The sequence below is a fragment of the Octopus sinensis genome, linkage group LG26, assembly GCF_006345805.1.
Source record: "Octopus sinensis linkage group LG26, ASM634580v1, whole genome shotgun sequence".
Lineage (NCBI taxonomy): Eukaryota > Metazoa > Mollusca > Cephalopoda > Octopoda > Octopodidae > Octopus > Octopus sinensis.
Window position 1 is genome coordinate 6,731,324 of NC_043022.1, and position 17,441 is coordinate 6,748,764.

Here is a 17,441-nt window from a genome sequence, read left to right on the forward strand (position 1 = left end):
AACAACAAAGCAGGTATATTAGTTTGACATTTCATTTCATTTCATTTGAGTTTGAGTCCATGCTCAGGCCAAGTCGAAGACTCCACCCTCAGAGTCTGGTGTGGTTGCCAGGTTGTATTCTCTGTTTAATTTTGACATGTGTAGGAGCGAGTTTGAGTCAGTTTGTGCTCGTTGTGTATATCCTGGGAGATGGGGTTCATCTCTAATGGTGCTTAAGTATCTATCCAGTTGCAATTTGAATGATTCCACACTGCATCCTGATAGATTTCTGACATGTACCGGAATGGAGTTGAATAGTTGTGCTCCTTGAACCAACAGACTTGACTCTCGCAGGGTTTTTGCTGCCTGGCCAGCCTTTTTGTTGATTGGTGGTAGCTGGCAGCGTCTTCCGTGGCGCAGTGAGTGGTAGGTTTTGATACCAAAGTTTGGCACCTTTTGCTCTATCATTTTCCAATCAGGAAGGATGGGAAAGTCTTTGATGTTTTAAGCCTACACTCTTTGATCGGAGGCATATACAGTAATCCCTCGACTATCGTGGGTGTTTACGTTCCAAAACACCCCACGATAGGTGAAAATCCACAAATTAGGAACAGAACTCTTTTACTTGTTTCAGTCATTTGACTGCGGCCATGCTGGAGCACTGCCTTTAGTCGAAGAAATCGATCCAGGACTTATTCTTTGTAAGCCTAGTACTTATTCTATCGGTCTCTTTTGCCGAACCGCTAAGTTACAGTGACACAAACACACCAGCATCGGTTGTCAAGTGATGTTGGGGGGGCAAACACACACACACACACACATATATATATATACGACGGGCTTCTTTCAGTTTCCGTCTACCAAATCCACTCACAAGGCTTTGGTCAGCCCAAGGCTATAGTAGAAGACATTTGCCCAAGGTGCCACGCAGTAGGACTGAACCCGAAACCATGTGGTTAGTAAACAAGCTACTTACCACACAGCCACTCCTGCACCTATATTTTTAAAAATTATTTTTATAATTTGTATATATTTTGTTATAAATGCAAAATGACAACACACAGGAATCGACGTAAGCTTAAATAATAAACTGCAATATGGCAAGAGATTACAGCATATCAATGATATATATATATAATAATAAATATTAGGGAATAAATCCAAATTTACAGGGAAAAAATCAGATTTAGGATTAAATCCAATTTTATAGTAAAATATTATATAATATTAATTCGAGACAAAACCACTATTTTGCAAAACAAACAAGGAAAGACTTAATCAATACATAAAAATTTTTAATATAAAGAAATAAACCGCCACTACAATTGTTTCATAAATTAAAACAGATTAGGAGATCGAAAATCCACCTGACGAATGTCATTGAAGACATGAAACGATTGTAGTGGCGGTTTATTTCTTTATATTAAAAATTTTTATGTATTGATTAAGTCTTTCCTTGTTTGTTTTGCAAAATAGTGGTTTTGTCTCGAATTATATTATATATATATATATATATATATATATATATATATGACAAGCCTCACAGCTCCTCAGCATTGTATGAGTTAGAACCTCTAAACTTTACTTCTCAACCTGTTTTTGTTTTTTGTTGCAGCAATGGTTATGTGGCAAATATTTCTCTCTACCAACTCACTTTTAACAAGAGAGTGTGGCAAGCCAATGAGGAGTATTTCTATGAAGTGAGTGCAAATTTCTCCACATTTTTCTCATTTGTGTTGTTCTGTGCTTGCGTTCATATTTCTTTTTGCCTTTGTCCATTTTCCATCACCGCCCGCCCCGCCCCTCTTCTACCTTTAATCATCTCCACTAGTCACCTGTCTTCACCATCATTTCTCCCTCTTTGGATCTCTTTATTTTATTCCTGACAGACATGTTAGCATGCTGGACAAAATGCTGTTAAGCATTTTGTTCTGAGTTCAGGTTCTGTTGAGGTCAACTTTGCCTTTCATCCTTCTGAGGTTTATAAAATAAGTACCAGTTGAGGGGGTGCGGGGGGGTCAGTCAACTCTATCCCTCTCCTGAACATGCTGGTTTTGTGCCAAAATTTGAAATCATTATCAGGCTATGTCGGACCCCCCCCTGGCACCTGTGCAGGTGGCACGTAAAAAGCACCCACTACACTCGCGGAGTGGTTGGCGTTAGGAAGGGCATCCAGCCGTAGAAACTCTGCCAGATCAGACTGGAGCCTGGAGCAGCCCCTGGCTTCCCAGACCCTGGTCGAACCGTCCAACCTGTGCTAGCGCGGAAAACGGACGTTAAACGATGATGATGATGATGAGCTGACAGAATTGTTTGTACACCAGACAAAATGCTTAGTGGCAGTTTGTTTGTCTTTGTTTTGAGTTCAAATTCTGCTGAAGTTGACTATCCCTTTCGGGGTCAATGAAATAAATACCAGTTGAACACCAGGATCAATGTAAATGATTTCCTCACCCTTCAAAATTGCTGGCCTTGTGCCAAAATAAGAAAGGAACATTATTATTATAAGCAGCAAGCTAGCAGAATTGTTAGCACGCTGGGCAAAATACTTAGTGGTATTTCATTCATGTCTATGTTCTGAGTTCAAATTCCACCAAGGTCAGCTTTGCCTTTCACCCTTTAGGGGTCGATAAAGTAAGTACCAGTTGAGTACTGGGGGTCGATTAATCGACTAGCCCCCTCCACCAAAATTTCAGGACTTGTGCCTTTAGTAGAAAGGATTATTATTATAAGATAAAGACTGTCTTTGTTTGTTTGTTTTAGGAGATGACCTCTATTGGAATACGCTTGGAACATAACCTTTCCTGTGATCCTTTGATGCCCTCAAAGACATTTTCGAGTAATGTGATCAGTTGCTTTACCCTGGAGGATCCAGACTTTGTCCCCTCCCGAATCTTTGATGGCAGCCATGAAGAAGGTAAGAGATGTCTTGTAGTTTTAGTAATTGTTGTTGATGCTGTTATTGTATTGTCCTGGGTCAGCTCTAATCAGCATGATTTAATCAACAGCCTTGACCATCTCAACATTAAAAAAAATTCCTTTTATGTCTGATGATGTATTTTGGGTTGCATTATAAAATTGGGCCCTTTATTTTTTTTTTTATTTTTTTTTTTTTAGTTTTAAAGATGGTAATGTTTAATTGGAGAAAGTTGAATGTAATCCTTTTGTTACCATATTTCTATTTATAAATAGAGCTTTTGTTCCAATTAATTTTGAAAATAGTGAACAGGAGTGGCTGTGTGGTAAGTAGCTGGCTAACCAACCACATGCTTCTGGGTTCAGTCCCACTGCGTGGCATCTTGGGCAAGTGTCTTCTGCTATAGCCCCGGACCGACCAATGCCTTGTGAGTGGATTTGGTAGACGGAAACTGAAAGAAGCCTGTCGTATATATATATGTATGTGTGTCTGTGTTTGTTCCCCTAGCATTGCTTGACAACTGATGCTGGTGTGTTTACGTCCCCGTCACTTAGCGGTTCGGCAAAAGAGACCGATAGAATAAGTACTGGGCTTATAAAGAATAAGTCCCGGGGTCGATTTGCTCAATTAAAGGCGGTGCTCCAGCATGGCCGCAGTCAAATGACTGAAACAAACGAGTAATTTAAGTAAAATAACTTTGTCATTATTAAGCTGGCGTTTGGCACAAAATAGGAAATTTAGACAAAAGGTTTAAATTTTGATCACTTTAACCCTTTGGTTACCATACTTCTGTTGCTGTACACTGGTTTTGTTTCAATTCATTTTGAAAATAACAAAGAAGTTAGTGAAATAACATTGTTCGTTTTTAATCTGGTGTTTGGGACATAAACTAACATGAAATTTTGGGGAAAGGTTTTAATTTAGATTATTTTAAAGCAGGGAGACTGTCATAGAACCAGGAGGGGTGGTGTCATGTAGGTTGGTGTGAAGAGGGTTAACACTGGGTGAACTAGACTCGCCCACATCTGCTGAAAGTCTACATCAAAGCTTTGAGATTTTGATGAGGTAACTGTTAATTGTAAGAACGACATTGTAGGGTAGGTGTGAGGAGCTGGATCTGACTGGTTTGAAGGAAAGAGACGTGCAAAATGTATGATGTCCAGCTTAATAGAATAGGGAGTTTTATATAGGAGTTAGTCTTCTCCCAGAAAGATGCCTTGACAATGAATAGGGGTCCCTCACTCCCAGTGGGCTCTTTATGCCCTCAGACACCAACCTGAGTATTTTTACCTCCCCAACATACACACACACACACATATACAATCACATTTTACTAATAGGCGGTGAGCTGGCAGAAACGTTGGCGCGCCGGGCGAAATGCTTAGCGGTGTTTCGTCTGTCGTTACGTTCTGAGTTCAAATTCCGCCAAGGTCGACTTTGCCTTTCATCCTTCTGAGGTCGATTAAATAAGTACCAGTTACGCACTGGGGTCGATGTAATCGACTTAATCCGTTTGTCTGTCCTTGTTTGTCCCCTCTATGTTTAGCCCCTTGTGGGCAATAAAGAGATAAATCACATTTTACTAATATAATAAAATTCTTGATAATGTTTTCTTTTTTGCAACATGAAATCTCAAATTAATATATTTTTCAGAAATTCTGTTTCCAAATTCAAAATGGAATTTCTCTTTAACCCTTTCGTTACTGAATTTATTTTGAGATGCTCTGCGTTTCTTTTAATTACTTTAAATATAACAAAGAATTAAGTAAAATAACATCGTTATCATTAAGCTAGAGTTAGGGACATAAATTGCGACTAAGGTTTGGTGGAAGGTTTTAATTCAGAACTTTTGAAAACCAGACATTTGTACTAAAGAGCCAGAGCCGGTTTCAGCCGGGTTGGTAACGAAAGGGTTAAAGTAAACCAGAAATGTAAATTTTTCTTCAATAAAATTGAACCCTACAATCATGAAGATCCTAATTAATCAAATGAAAATGAATTTTTCTTTTCAGTTTGTTCCAGTCCTGACTTAAGCCTAAGTGTATTTGTGTGGAGGGCAATTGATGGCTCCAAGAATGGTACCACATCATACCATCTGAGTATATTCGATATGAATCGATGGTACCACTTACAAATGCCTTCTACCCTCAGGTAGCAGCTCTTTTTTTTTTATCTTTTTTTTTTGTTTCAAATTTTTCTCTTTAGTTTTTTTAAAATTCTTTCTCAATTTTCTTCATATTTACATTGTATTTTTCTTTCCATTCTTTTATTCGTTCTCTTTTCATCTGTTTTCTTATTCTTTTCTTTCACGTTTCCAAATTTCATTCTTTTCCTTATTCTACATTTGTATTTTTTAATTTTCTCTTTTTTTCAATTTTACATTTTTTTTTCTCATTTCACTTTTTCCTTTTGCAATTTTTCCTTTTTTTTCTATCTTTTACCCTCATTCTTTATTGTTTTTCTTTTTCATTCTTTCTTTTCCTCATCTTTTTTTATCTTTCCTTTCACCATATTTTCTTATAATTTCTCTTTATTCCATCCTTTTCCTTCATTATTAATCTCTTTTTTCTTTCTATTTCTTTTTACCTTTTCTTAAATTCTTTCCTTTCACATTTTTCTGTCTTCTTGATTTTTCTTTTCTTTTTACCACTTATTTTTGTAAATATTTTTTTGTTTTCTCTCAATGTTTTTTTTTTTTCTTTTCGTCCTTGATCAATCTTTCTGCAGGACTTTACGTAGCTCTGGTGTTTGTCCCTTCATGGCCTTTTGTTCCCTTGATGAAGTTGTTGACTCTACAGTTGATGATGAGCTTCTGGTAAGTGCTGCTGCTGCAGTGTTCACTGCTTCCTGTAATCTGGGGCAGAATCAGTAGAGCATCAGATGAAATATCTTGTGTTATCTGGTTATGTTCCTTCAACTTCAAGTTCATTTTGCCTCTTCACCTTCTGCAGTCAATAAAAATAAGTAGGGGCTGGACAAATGTGATTGACTCCATCTTAGATAGTGGTGCTCCAGTAGGACCACAGTCTAATGAGTGAAAACAGACTCTATGCACATATTTATGCAGCTGGTGCACATAATTATTAACTCTTAACACTATTGTACTGTACTGAACTGGACTAATTTGACCAGCCAGATCTGAAATGTATGACATCTTAACAATTGTACTAACCTTACTTACATTGATTTTAGAAAGAAGTAGTGCTTCTCTCTAATGTAAGGGAGTAAACCCTATTTCCATCTTCTTTCATTTATTTCTGTTCTGTGAAGGTAGCTGGGACCAATTTCCAACAACAGGCCATTAAGAACTGAGCTGCAGGCAAACCATTTTTTGAAAAGAAATTGCTTCTGTGTTTTTCTTTTAAGCCATCAAACTATTGTATATAATGTAGCTGTGGCTAGGTGATACTTGCTAGAAATAGCCGCAAGATCTCCCTCAAATTACCACTCCCATACACACATCATCATCATCAACAGGAAACTGATGTTAATTGGTGATGATGTGTGCATGGGAGTGGTAATTTGAGGGAGATTTTGCAGCTATTTCTAGCAAGTATCTCCTACAAAGGCTCCTATATTGACTAATGCACCTAGATTCTGGTGTCCAGTGGTCATTCTATGCCTTTCATATTTTTTACTGTTTTATATTGGAGCAAATATTATTTCCTGCTGGACACTGCTTAATGCTAAGCACCGAAATGTAAAGTAAGCGTTGAGGCTTGTGTTTTTTGTCCTGTGACCTCAGTTCTTGAATTTCACAGTCATCAAAGGGGTTGGGGGCTCAGCTGTGTTTTGGGTGGAGAACACAGGCATGGCTGTGTGGGTAAGAAGTTTGGATTGCAACCATGTGGGTTTGGGTTCAGTCCCACTGCATGGTACCTTCAGCAAGTGTCTTCTACTCTGGCTTTGACTAGATCAAAGCCTTGTGAATGGATTTAATTGACAGAAACGGAAAGAAGCTCATTTCGTGTGTTTGTATCTTGTTGACTTGAGAAAATGAGCTAATAGTATATTAATGTCACCATCCTTCAAGCCATGCTGTTTGCAGTGTTCCATGAAAACGTGTCTGGCCATTGAGCTGCTCATGTCCAAAGCACTAAGGGAAATAGTATCTTGTATAAAGGTGAGGGTTGGTGACAGATAGAGCTCCAGTTGCAGAAGTCTCGTCTCACCTTGAGAGGACAAGTAGATGCGAAATGTTGATGATGGTGATGGATTAAATAGTGGTGAGGGTGAAGACTTTGATAAAATATGAACAATTTGATTAGAAGAATTTTGGTTCCACTTATCAAAGAATTTTATCCTTTTTCCTTGTAGAATATTTATATAAACCCATCAACGGTTCGGAAATTTATTTGTGACCCCCTGGCTGCACAAGAGCAGTTTTTCTATCCCGCATCTCTTCAGTTTGGTGAGTATGGCTTAAAGTTTACTCTCATTACTTCAACTAATGGTCTGGGTTCTGTTTGTGACTTTCAGCTCTTTAAATGCTCCTATATATTTCCCCCACTTCCTTCCTGCAACCCCCATAAACCCAAACAATGCAGCTGTCTGTCCTTTTGGATTTGCACTAGACTTTGAAGATATACAATAAAAACATTTCTTTTTATTGCAATTTTATCAAAATATCCTCTTCTATCTATGTAGTTTTGAATTATTTCCTCTCTATCTGTCTGTCTATCTATCTATCTATATATGTGTGGTAAGTAGCTTGCTAACCAACCACACGGTTCCGGGTTCAGTCCCACTGCGTGGCATCTTGGGCAAGTGTCTTCTGCTATAGCCCCGGGCCGACCAATGCCTTGTGAGTGGATTTGGTAGACGGAAACTGAAAGAAGCCTGTCGTATATATGTATATATATTAATATATGTGTTAGTGTCTGTGTTTGTCCCCCTAGCATTGCTTGACAACCGATGCTGGTGTGTTTACGTCCCCGTCACTTAGCGGTTCGGCAAAAGAGACCGATAGAATAAGTACTGAGCTTACAAAGAATAAGTCCCGGGGTCGATTTGCTCGACTAAAGGCGGTGCTCCAGCATGGCCGCAGTCAAATGACTGAAACAAGTAAAAGAGTATATATATATATATATATATGCCCTCACCCATAAACCCACCCACACCTACTCCACCTTCTCTATCCCGCACCCATCCCCCACATACCTCACCTCTGCCTACCCACAACCCCCAGTCGAACCCACACCCCACCTGTGTTTTCCCCACGCTCGCCCCCCACCTCCCCACAACATCACACCACATTACACCATACAACATCACAACACACCACCCACACACCCATCCCCACATTTCCACACCCACCCACACATACATACATACACACGTCCAGAACACCAGCCCTCTTTCACACGCACATACATACTCTCTTATACACACACCTTTGTGTTGGGGGTCATCTTTACCTTGTTATCTCCCCTACTTTCCTCCTCCCGTCTGACCATTCTGTCCGAGTCAGACGCCATGATAAATCATTAGCCACTACACACATTTTTTTCTCTCCTTGTTTCTCTCCTTCTTTTGTCTGTGTCCCTTTCTGTGGGAGAGCGTAGGCTCGAAATGTAAAAGACTTTTTCTATTCCTGAGCGTTATACTAATACATCTGTTTGTTTTGTACACCACCTGTCTTTGTCTTTTGGTTTTTCGTAAACTTTCCCTATATATATATGTGTATATATATATATATATATATATATATATAAATAAAAGAGAGAGAGAGGAAGTGTTATTGATATATATATATATATATATATATATGTATATATATATATAAGAGAGAGAGAGGAAGTGTTATTGATATATATGTATATATAAATTTTTTTTGTTCAGTTATAAAAAAAACAATTTTGCATTGATCTGATGGGTTACTCTATATATTTCTAGAGTACATTATTCTTAAACAAGTATATTATTGATAGTGACTTTTAAGTTTTGGCCAGCTAAGCCATTAGCAGAGTGTAAGTGTCTGTTGAGAAAAAATTTTTCTGGGGTTTGTAGCAGCTGAATAGTAATTAGATTGGAGGGTGTTGTGGAGAAATTTTGTGTCAAAATTCTTGCTAATATTTTCTCATGTTTTACAGATGTTCTTTGTCTGATGGAAAGTGGTTTACTCAGTGCAAAATACCTTGGAATGCAGCGTCAGGTACCTTTGCTTTCTTATTTCCTATACCATTTTGTGTGTGTTGCCATGTGGTAAGGAGTTTGCTTCCCAACCACATGGTTCCGGGTTCAGTCCTATAATGTGTGGCACCTTAGAAGACAAGTGTCTTGTTCTATAGTCTCAGGCCAACCAAAGCCTTGTGAGTGGATTTGATAGATGGAAACTGAAAGAATCCCATCATGTATATATGTATGTGTGTGCGCACGTGCATCTCTGTATGTCTTCCACTAACATCTGACAACCAGTTATAGTGTATTTATGCCTCTGTAAAAGGGACTGATATAATAAACAGCAGGCTTTAAAAAAAGGAAGTAGTCCTGGGATTAATTTGTTCCCTTCAAGGCAATGTCACAGTCCAATGACTGACACCAGTAAAAGAAATATACATACATACAAACATGTTCAATATAATTCGAGGGAGATTCTGCTGCTATTTCTGTTGAGCACCTACACAAAGATTCTCTCATTAACCCCTTACCCAACAATTATTTTGAAAATAAATGTATTTTTTCAGACATATTTTTTAATTGTTTTATTTTACTATGTTTTGAATGGTGATTTCGAGGTATATTTCAAACCTTATTTATTATGAATTTTAATTCAATAATATTGATTTTAAATTACCGCTGTGGGCAGAAACTGAGTTAACCCGTTTTTAGACGAAGGAACTCGTTTGCTGTCGATTTTGGCGAGTCTATCTTTTGACGAGTTAACTCGCCAGAGATAGAAAAAAAACGATTTCGGTCAAAACGAATATATTCGTTTCTGCCGGGTAAGGGGTTAATCTGCTAAACAAAAATATGTAAAAAAAAAAAAAAATTTTTTTTATGTTTTAAAAACCAGTTTTTTGTTCTTGTTTTTTGAGAACAATTTCTTTGTCCCTTTCCTTCCAGCAGCACCCCTCTCCAAATCTAACACCCACTTCCTCCTTGGTGTGGTATATTTATAATTTAAAACTATTTTCTTTGTTGTGTATCCAGGTTTTGAACACCATCCAGAAGTTGGGTCCTTCCTGTTTGATCGAACCAACTGAAGTATACAAAATGTGTTTGTTTGTTGGTTTAGTACATCGATCCCAGGAGAATGCCCCACAGAGTTTCTCAATTGTGGTAAGAACTGCTTTCATCCATTTTCTACAACATTCACACTTATCTCCCCCTCAAACCATTTTAATGTTTCAGTTATGGAATATCAGCTTTTTGTGGGGTAATTAATTAAAAGTCTGCCTGTCTCGGTCAGTTGTGAACTTGTGAATTAGAATCATTCCATGTCGTCCTCATCCCCCACCTCACTTGACCAGGGCTGCAATCCAAGTAAGACAGAGATTTAGTTGCTGTTCACCAAAAAATTGGTTGAAGATTCTATTTTGTTGTGTTGAATTGTTTTGTTTTTTTTTTTCTTTCTATTTTTGTAGGGTTTCCAGAGAGAAGCTTTGCTTTCTTTGTGTCTGGAGTACCACATGGTAAACGTGATCCTGAAGTGTATCGATGAATGGGCTGAAGGAGGCAAGTATCGACTTATAACAAACAAAATTAATATTTCTTTTGAGAAAGCCATAAAGTTGTAAGGCTGGTTTGTACTCTCTCGTGAAATCCTTCTCTTGATGTGACTGCCTTTTGTCTCCATCAAGGTCTCTCAAGATAAGGCTCAGAGTTGATTCTGGTGAGATTTCACTAATGCAAGAGGATAAAATAGAAAAAGTGCAAAATATTTGACACTCTTGGATAGTCACCCATCTGAGACCATCCTCGGTCCTAGTTTTCAGTTATAAAATGACCTTAATTAAAACTCATCTTCAAGCATAGGCATGGTTGTGTGGTAAGAAGCTTACTTCCCGATGGCACGGTTCTGGGTTCAGTCCCTCTGCATGGCATCTTGGGCTAACCAAAGCCTTATGAGTGGATTTGGTAGATATATCAACATTATTCATTACTGATTAACATTCGTTTTCCATGCTGGCAATGGTTGGACGGTTTGACAGGAGCTGGCAAGCCAGGGGACTGTACTAGGCCCCACTGTCTGGTTCGATGTGGTTTTTATAGCTGGATGCCCTTCCTAACACCAACCACTTTACAGGGTGTCTTGGGTGCACTTACATGGCACCACCATGAGTGCACTTTACATGGCACCAGCACCTGCAAGACAAAGACCTCTGGGAGAGAGAATGATGACCTGGCCATAAAAGACATGCCTAAATGTATGGATGGCCACGATTTTACTTAGCTTGATGTGTCTTCTCAAGTACAACGAATGGCAAGTCCCAGTCTCTTGGCATCTTCTCAGTGAGGCTCAGCATCTGAAGAGCCTTTCTTACCATTTCTTCCCACATCTTCCTGGGTCAATGTATTTGTCAAAATAGTGATAAATGAACCATTGACTGTGCAAGGTTGCACGTTGGTTTATGTTGAAAACAACTTTTAGAAATTCAGGCATATCTCAATGTGTGTCTCTCTTTGGGTCTGTGTTTGTCCCCCACCTATTTCGTTACTACCCACAAGGGGCTAAACACAGAGGGGACAAACGGATTAAGTCGATTACATCGACCCCAGTTTGTCACTGGTACTTAATTTATCGACCCTGAAAGGATGAAAGGCAAAGCCGACCTCAGCAGAATTTGAACTCAGAACGTAACGGCAGACGAAATACGGCTACGCATTTCGCCCGGTGTGCTAACGTTTCTGCCAGCTCGCCGCCTTCGTGTTTGTCCCCCACCACCATTTGACGGCCAGTGTTGGTGTGTTTACATCCCCTGTAACTTAGTGGTTCAGCAAAAGAGACTGATAGAATAAGTACTAGGCATTAAAAAAAATGAGTTGATTCCTATGACTTAAAATTTTTCAAGACTGTGCCCCAGCATGGTCGCAGTCTGAAAACAAGTTAAAGATAAAAGAAGGATTTTTCACTTTATGTCTGTTTGCTCTGCTTGTGTAGGTTGGACAGTTTGAGAGGATCTGGCAAACCAGGGGATTGTACCAGGCTCCATTATCTGCATGGTTTCTACAGCTAAATGTTCTTCTTAACCCTTTCGTTACCGTATTTATTTTGAGATGCTCTGTGTTTCATTCAATTAATTTTAAATATAACAAAGAATTTAGTAAAAGAACTTAGTTTTCATTAAGCTAGTGTTGGGAACATAAATTGTGACTAAAGGTTGGTGCAAGATTTTAATTCAATACTTATGAAAGTAAGACATTTGTACCACAGAGCCAGAGGTGGTTTTGGCCGGGTTGGTATCAAAAGGGTTAATGCCAACCACTTTACACAATGGATTGGGTTTCAGACAACAACTTAGTAAGGACAGTTTTATAAAATTCTTCGTTATTTCCAAAATTAATTGGAACCATGGTGGTGTATTTCAGCAGAAATTGGGTACCAAAAATGGTTTATGAATAATCAGTTATAAATTAAGATTTGATTTTTAAATTTAAGGAATTTTGAACCATTTAGCATTCAGATTAATCCATCAACTTAATTATGCATTATGGCATTAGGAAGGGCATCCAGCTGTAGAAACATTGCCAGATAAGACTGGAGCCTGGTGCAGCCTTCTGGCTTCCCAGATCCCCGGTCGAACCGTCCAACCCATGCTAGCATGGAGAACGGACGTTAAACAATGATGATGATGTCATAGCTTTGCAATTTTGATGATGTGATTTCTGTGTTTACAATGACATTGTCAGGAAGGTGAGAGAGGCCAGATTTGGCCAGTTTGAACATAAAACAGATAGAATATTTGGACTGTTTGAATGCAAAAATGTTAAATGCTATGGTTATAGCAGCTTTGAGTGTAATTAATTTGAATGTAATTATTAACAGAATGATCTTTTCTTTCAGAATTCACCGCCCAAAAGTGTACCTTGAAATATTTACTCGATTGGAGTTGGAACAAAGTGGTTCAAATCAAGGAAGCTATAGACAGTAATAGTAAGTGTTTTGTCAAGTTCCTGTTAGAATTTGGAATGGAGTTCACTGAAAACGGTTTACTTAAATTTCAATTTAAGTTCAGTTGTTTTTTTGCTTGTCCGTATTAATTTCCTTTTCTAGATTCAGTTTTACGAGGTGGTATTTCATTTCATTTCATTTGAGTTTGAGTCCATGCTCAGGCCAAGTCGAAGACTCCACCCTCAGAGTCTGGTGTGGTTGCCAGGTTGTATTCTCTGTTTAATTTTGACATGTGTAGGAGCGAGTTTGAGTCAGTTTGTGCTCGTTGTGTATATCCTGGGAGATGGGGTTCATCTCTAATGGTGCTTAAGTATCTATCCAGCTGCAATTTGAATGATTCCACACTGCATCCTGATAGATTTCTGACATGTACCGGAATGGAGTCGATTCTTTTGACTAAAAATTTCTTCAAGGCATTGCCCCAGCCTGGCCACAGTCTAACGCCTGAAACACAGAAAGGTAAACTGATGAGTATGTTTATGTTTTCACAGCAAAACACTTCTTCGACTGGTCTGGTCTCCCAATAGATGACACATGTATCCAGGGTTTGCACCGATGTTTACAGAAGTTCACCTACTTAGCTCAGATATTCCACAAGTTTATTGCAAGTTCTGTGCCCACCACAGAGAATGGTAAGTCTTCGTTTCTTTCTCTTGAAACATTGTTTTATGTCCAATTTTCCGCACTTGTAAGATTGGAATAGTCTCTTGTTTTTCATTAGAACTGTTTCTAATGCTAGGTTTACAGGAATAAAGTTCCTTCCCGTGTCATAAAGACTTCTGTGGCATATATATTCCACCCCTGGATGGGACGCCAGTCCATCGCAGGGTTACTCATATAACCGTATATCAGGGATCATGAAAGGTGTTGGTTACGGAAAACAGAGAATCGATTGTTTCAGTTCTCCGCAGCCTCAAAGACGAAAGGAACTTCTTAACATTTTGTTCTTGTTTTGTTTTGCAGGGATTGAAGAACTCAAACAGAAACTTGATGCCTTACAACTTCTGTCTCATCACTTGAAAGCTGTGATATGGTTTGTTGAAGCTGGTCTTCTGCCAGAGAATGATGGTGAGTGTCTTTCTTCATCATCATCATCATCATCATTATCATCATTTAACCCTTTAGCATTTAAACCGGCCATATCCGGCCAAAAGTATTCTGCCTGTTTTATGTTCAAACTGGCCAGATCTGGTCTCTCAGACCAACCCTGCAATATCATCAAAATCTCATAGCAACAAGATAATGCATGATTAGTTCAAAACAATGTAGATTAAAAAGCATTAATTTTGGCAGAATAATGTGAACACTAAAGGGTTAATGTCCATCTTCCATGCTGGCATGATTGGATGGATTAGCAGAAGCTCATCTATGCATGCCTGTATCTGTGATCACGTTTGACACAAAATGGTTGCTTAAAAAAATAATCAGCATTACGTGGAAAATGTCACTTGCCTTTCAATGAAATAAAATAGGTCAATGGGATTGACCCCCAAACCCTCTGAACTCATGCTCCAGCATGGACACAGCCTAATGACCTACATCAGTAAAATATATTTCAACAGTTGTATTTAAGGCAGCGAGCTGGCAGAAACATTAGCATGCCGGGCGAAATGCTTAGCGGTATTTTGTCTGCCGCTATGTTCTGAGTTCAAATTCCGCCGAGGTCGACTTTGCCTTTCATCCTTTCGGGGTCGATAAATTAAGTACCAGTTCACTGGGGTCGATGTAATCGACTTAATCCGTTTGTCTGTCCTTATTTGTCCCATCTGTGTTTAGCCCCTTGTGGGTAGTAAAGAAATATATATTTCAACAGATTTGTGAGGATGACAAAGGGAGAGGAACCAATTATGAAGCAAATATTTGTTTTACATTTTTTCTTTTTTTTTCTTTTGAAACGTAGAAATCTTGAAAGTTGGTAAAGGACCAAAGGTAGTAAAAATAGTCTTGAATTTTCAGGTTTAAGAAATGATCTGTTCTAACTTGATTGTGATTGATAACAGGATGTTGTAAGATTCAGAAAAGACACAGACAGAATGGCTCCTTCACTACTGAACTAAAATTACTTGTCAGGTGAACTCATTAACCCTTTAGCGTTCAAATTAATATGTCAGAAGTAATCCTTATTCATTTACATTTTAAAAAATTAATCTGGTATTATCTTGTAGCTTCAAGATTTGAAAGATGTAATTGTTTTTTTTTAGAATTACATTGCAGGGTGGGTGTGAGATACTGGTTCTGGCCAGTTTGAGCATAAAATGTGTAGAATATTTGGGCCGGTTATAGCCGGTTTAAACACTAAAGGGTTAATGATTACACTACAGAGCACCTGCCGTTCTTAAATTGAATTTTATGTGTTGGAAGGTGAATGTTAGTAAGTTAGTCCAATTAAACCAGCAGAAGCAATTATTGTGTAGTCAGTAATGAAGTCATGTGACAAGCAGTAGAGATTAGGGCCGTGTTGCATTATTGCTTTCTTGTCTCAATTTGCTCTTGTTATATCTAAGTTTTAGTCCAACCCATACCAGGATGGAAAATGGACATTAAAGGAGGAGGATGGTGTTCCTCTTCAACTGGCACTCCATCTGTTACGACAACGAGGGTTCCAGTTGATCCAGTCAACGGAACAGCCTGCTGGTGGAATTAACATGCAAGTGGCTGAGCACTCCACAGACATATGTACCCTTAACGTAGTTCTCAGGGAGATTTAGTGTGGCACAGAAGGGGACAAGTTTGGCCCCATTGATTTACAGGTACAACTCCCGTTTGTCAGCTGAGTGGACTGGAGAAGCATGAAATAAACTGCTATGCTGAACGACACAAATTAACGCCTGGAATTGAACTCATGACCTTACAGTCATAAATCAAATGCCCTAACCACTAAGCTGCACACCTTCACCCTTTCAATACCAACTCGGCTGAAACTGGGCTCTGACCCTGTAGTACAAATGTCTTGTTTCCATAAGTTTTGAATTAAAATTTTCTACCAAATCTTAGTCACAATTTATGTTCCTAAAACTAAAACTGAATTGATAACTAAGTTATTTTACTAAATTCTTTGTTATATTTAACCCTTTAGCATTCAGATTATTCTGTCAAATGTAAAGCTTATGTATTCACACCATGTAAAATTAATCTTGCATCATTTCATGGCTTTGAGATTTCAATGATGTGATTGTTTATTTTTAAAATGACACAATAAGATAGCTATGAATGACCATATCTGACTAGTTTGAGCATAAAATAGGTAGAATATTTTGGCCGGTTTAAACACTAAAGGGTTAAAATAATTGGAAGAAACACTGAGCATCTCAAAATAAATACAGTAATGAAAGGGTTAAACATGTTCAAATTTAACCCTTTCATTACTGTATTTATTTTGAGACGCTCTGTGTCTCTTCCAATTATTTTAAATATAACAAAGAATTTAATAAAATAACTTCGTTATCATTAAGTTAGTGTTAGGAACATAAAATTGTGACTAAGGTTTGGTGGAAGATTTTAATTCAAAACTTTTGAAAACAAGACATTTGTACTACAGAGCCAGAGGCAGTTTCAGCCGGGTTGGTAACGAAAGGGTTAAATGAATATGTCTCATTACTGCATGAATAACGAGGAGGGATTTCATGGCACAGTTTTCTGTTCTCACATTGAAACTGCATTTTTTTCTTCCTCTTTCTTTTGTTTCAGAATTAGCAAATGATACCCCTGGTCTCTATAAATACCCTCGGCTGAACCTGTTCGAAGAATTCTCAAAACGTCGCAGTGAGATAAAGCAATTAAACAGGTAGGAATTTCTTGTTGGCCTCTTCTGCGACTCTCATTCAGTGGAACACTCCTTCTGCCCTTCCCAGTGACTTTGGATAGTTTTTATGTATTTATGTAGGCACAGGCATGGCTGTGGGGTGAGAAGTTTACTTCTCAACCACATGGCACCAAGTGTCTTCTATAGCCCTGGGCCAACCAAAGCCTTGTGAGTGGATTTGGTAGATGGAAACTGAAAGAAGCCCATTGTGTGTGTTTGTATATAGAACTAGTTGAATTGCCCGGCAATGCTCGGGGCTGAATTGCTTGAAAGTACTGTAAATGATTGCACTGAATTATGATGATTATTCAGGCAAATACTGATATAAGTTTACGGTGGGAGATAAGGACTTAACGATCAAACGTGTACCATTGCATTGTTTTGGGGGAACCAAATTTCTGATGAGCTTTTTGCTTAATTGGAGGTGAAATTGGAAAAACTGTACCTGCCACGACCCGATGGATTCTACTTGTAAAAATGATCGGTAAATTCTAATTGAAGAAATTCTATATTGTAGATTTGTATAATAAACAAACGGTTTGGGAGGCAGATAAAATCTGCCTTTTATAATAAGAGATAAGTCCCAGGTTTTAAAATTTTAGGAAAATAAGTACTGGGGTTGATTCATT

At 38.3% G+C, this 17,441-nt stretch overlaps 1 protein-coding gene across 2 annotated transcripts in view; it reads left to right on the forward strand.

Annotated features, from left to right (window-relative positions):
• The window catches only part of LOC115224890 (protein ELYS), a 73,707-nt gene that overhangs the window by 30,955 nt on the left and 25,311 nt on the right, over positions 1-17,441 (forward strand). For both annotated transcript variants that reach the window (XM_029795847.2, XM_029795848.2), the window contains exons 9-20: positions 1,595-1,679; positions 2,743-2,896; positions 4,909-5,047; positions 5,624-5,711; positions 7,214-7,307; positions 8,989-9,050; positions 10,049-10,177; positions 10,483-10,573; positions 12,903-12,992; positions 13,502-13,642; positions 13,974-14,078; positions 16,698-16,794. In XM_029795847.2, coding sequence (XP_029651707.1) covers positions 1,595-1,679; positions 2,743-2,896; positions 4,909-5,047; positions 5,624-5,711; positions 7,214-7,307; positions 8,989-9,050; positions 10,049-10,177; positions 10,483-10,573; positions 12,903-12,992; positions 13,502-13,642; positions 13,974-14,078; positions 16,698-16,794 — 1,275 coding nt within the window. The remainder of the gene's footprint in view (positions 1-1,594; positions 1,680-2,742; positions 2,897-4,908; positions 5,048-5,623; positions 5,712-7,213; positions 7,308-8,988; positions 9,051-10,048; positions 10,178-10,482; positions 10,574-12,902; positions 12,993-13,501; positions 13,643-13,973; positions 14,079-16,697; positions 16,795-17,441) is intronic.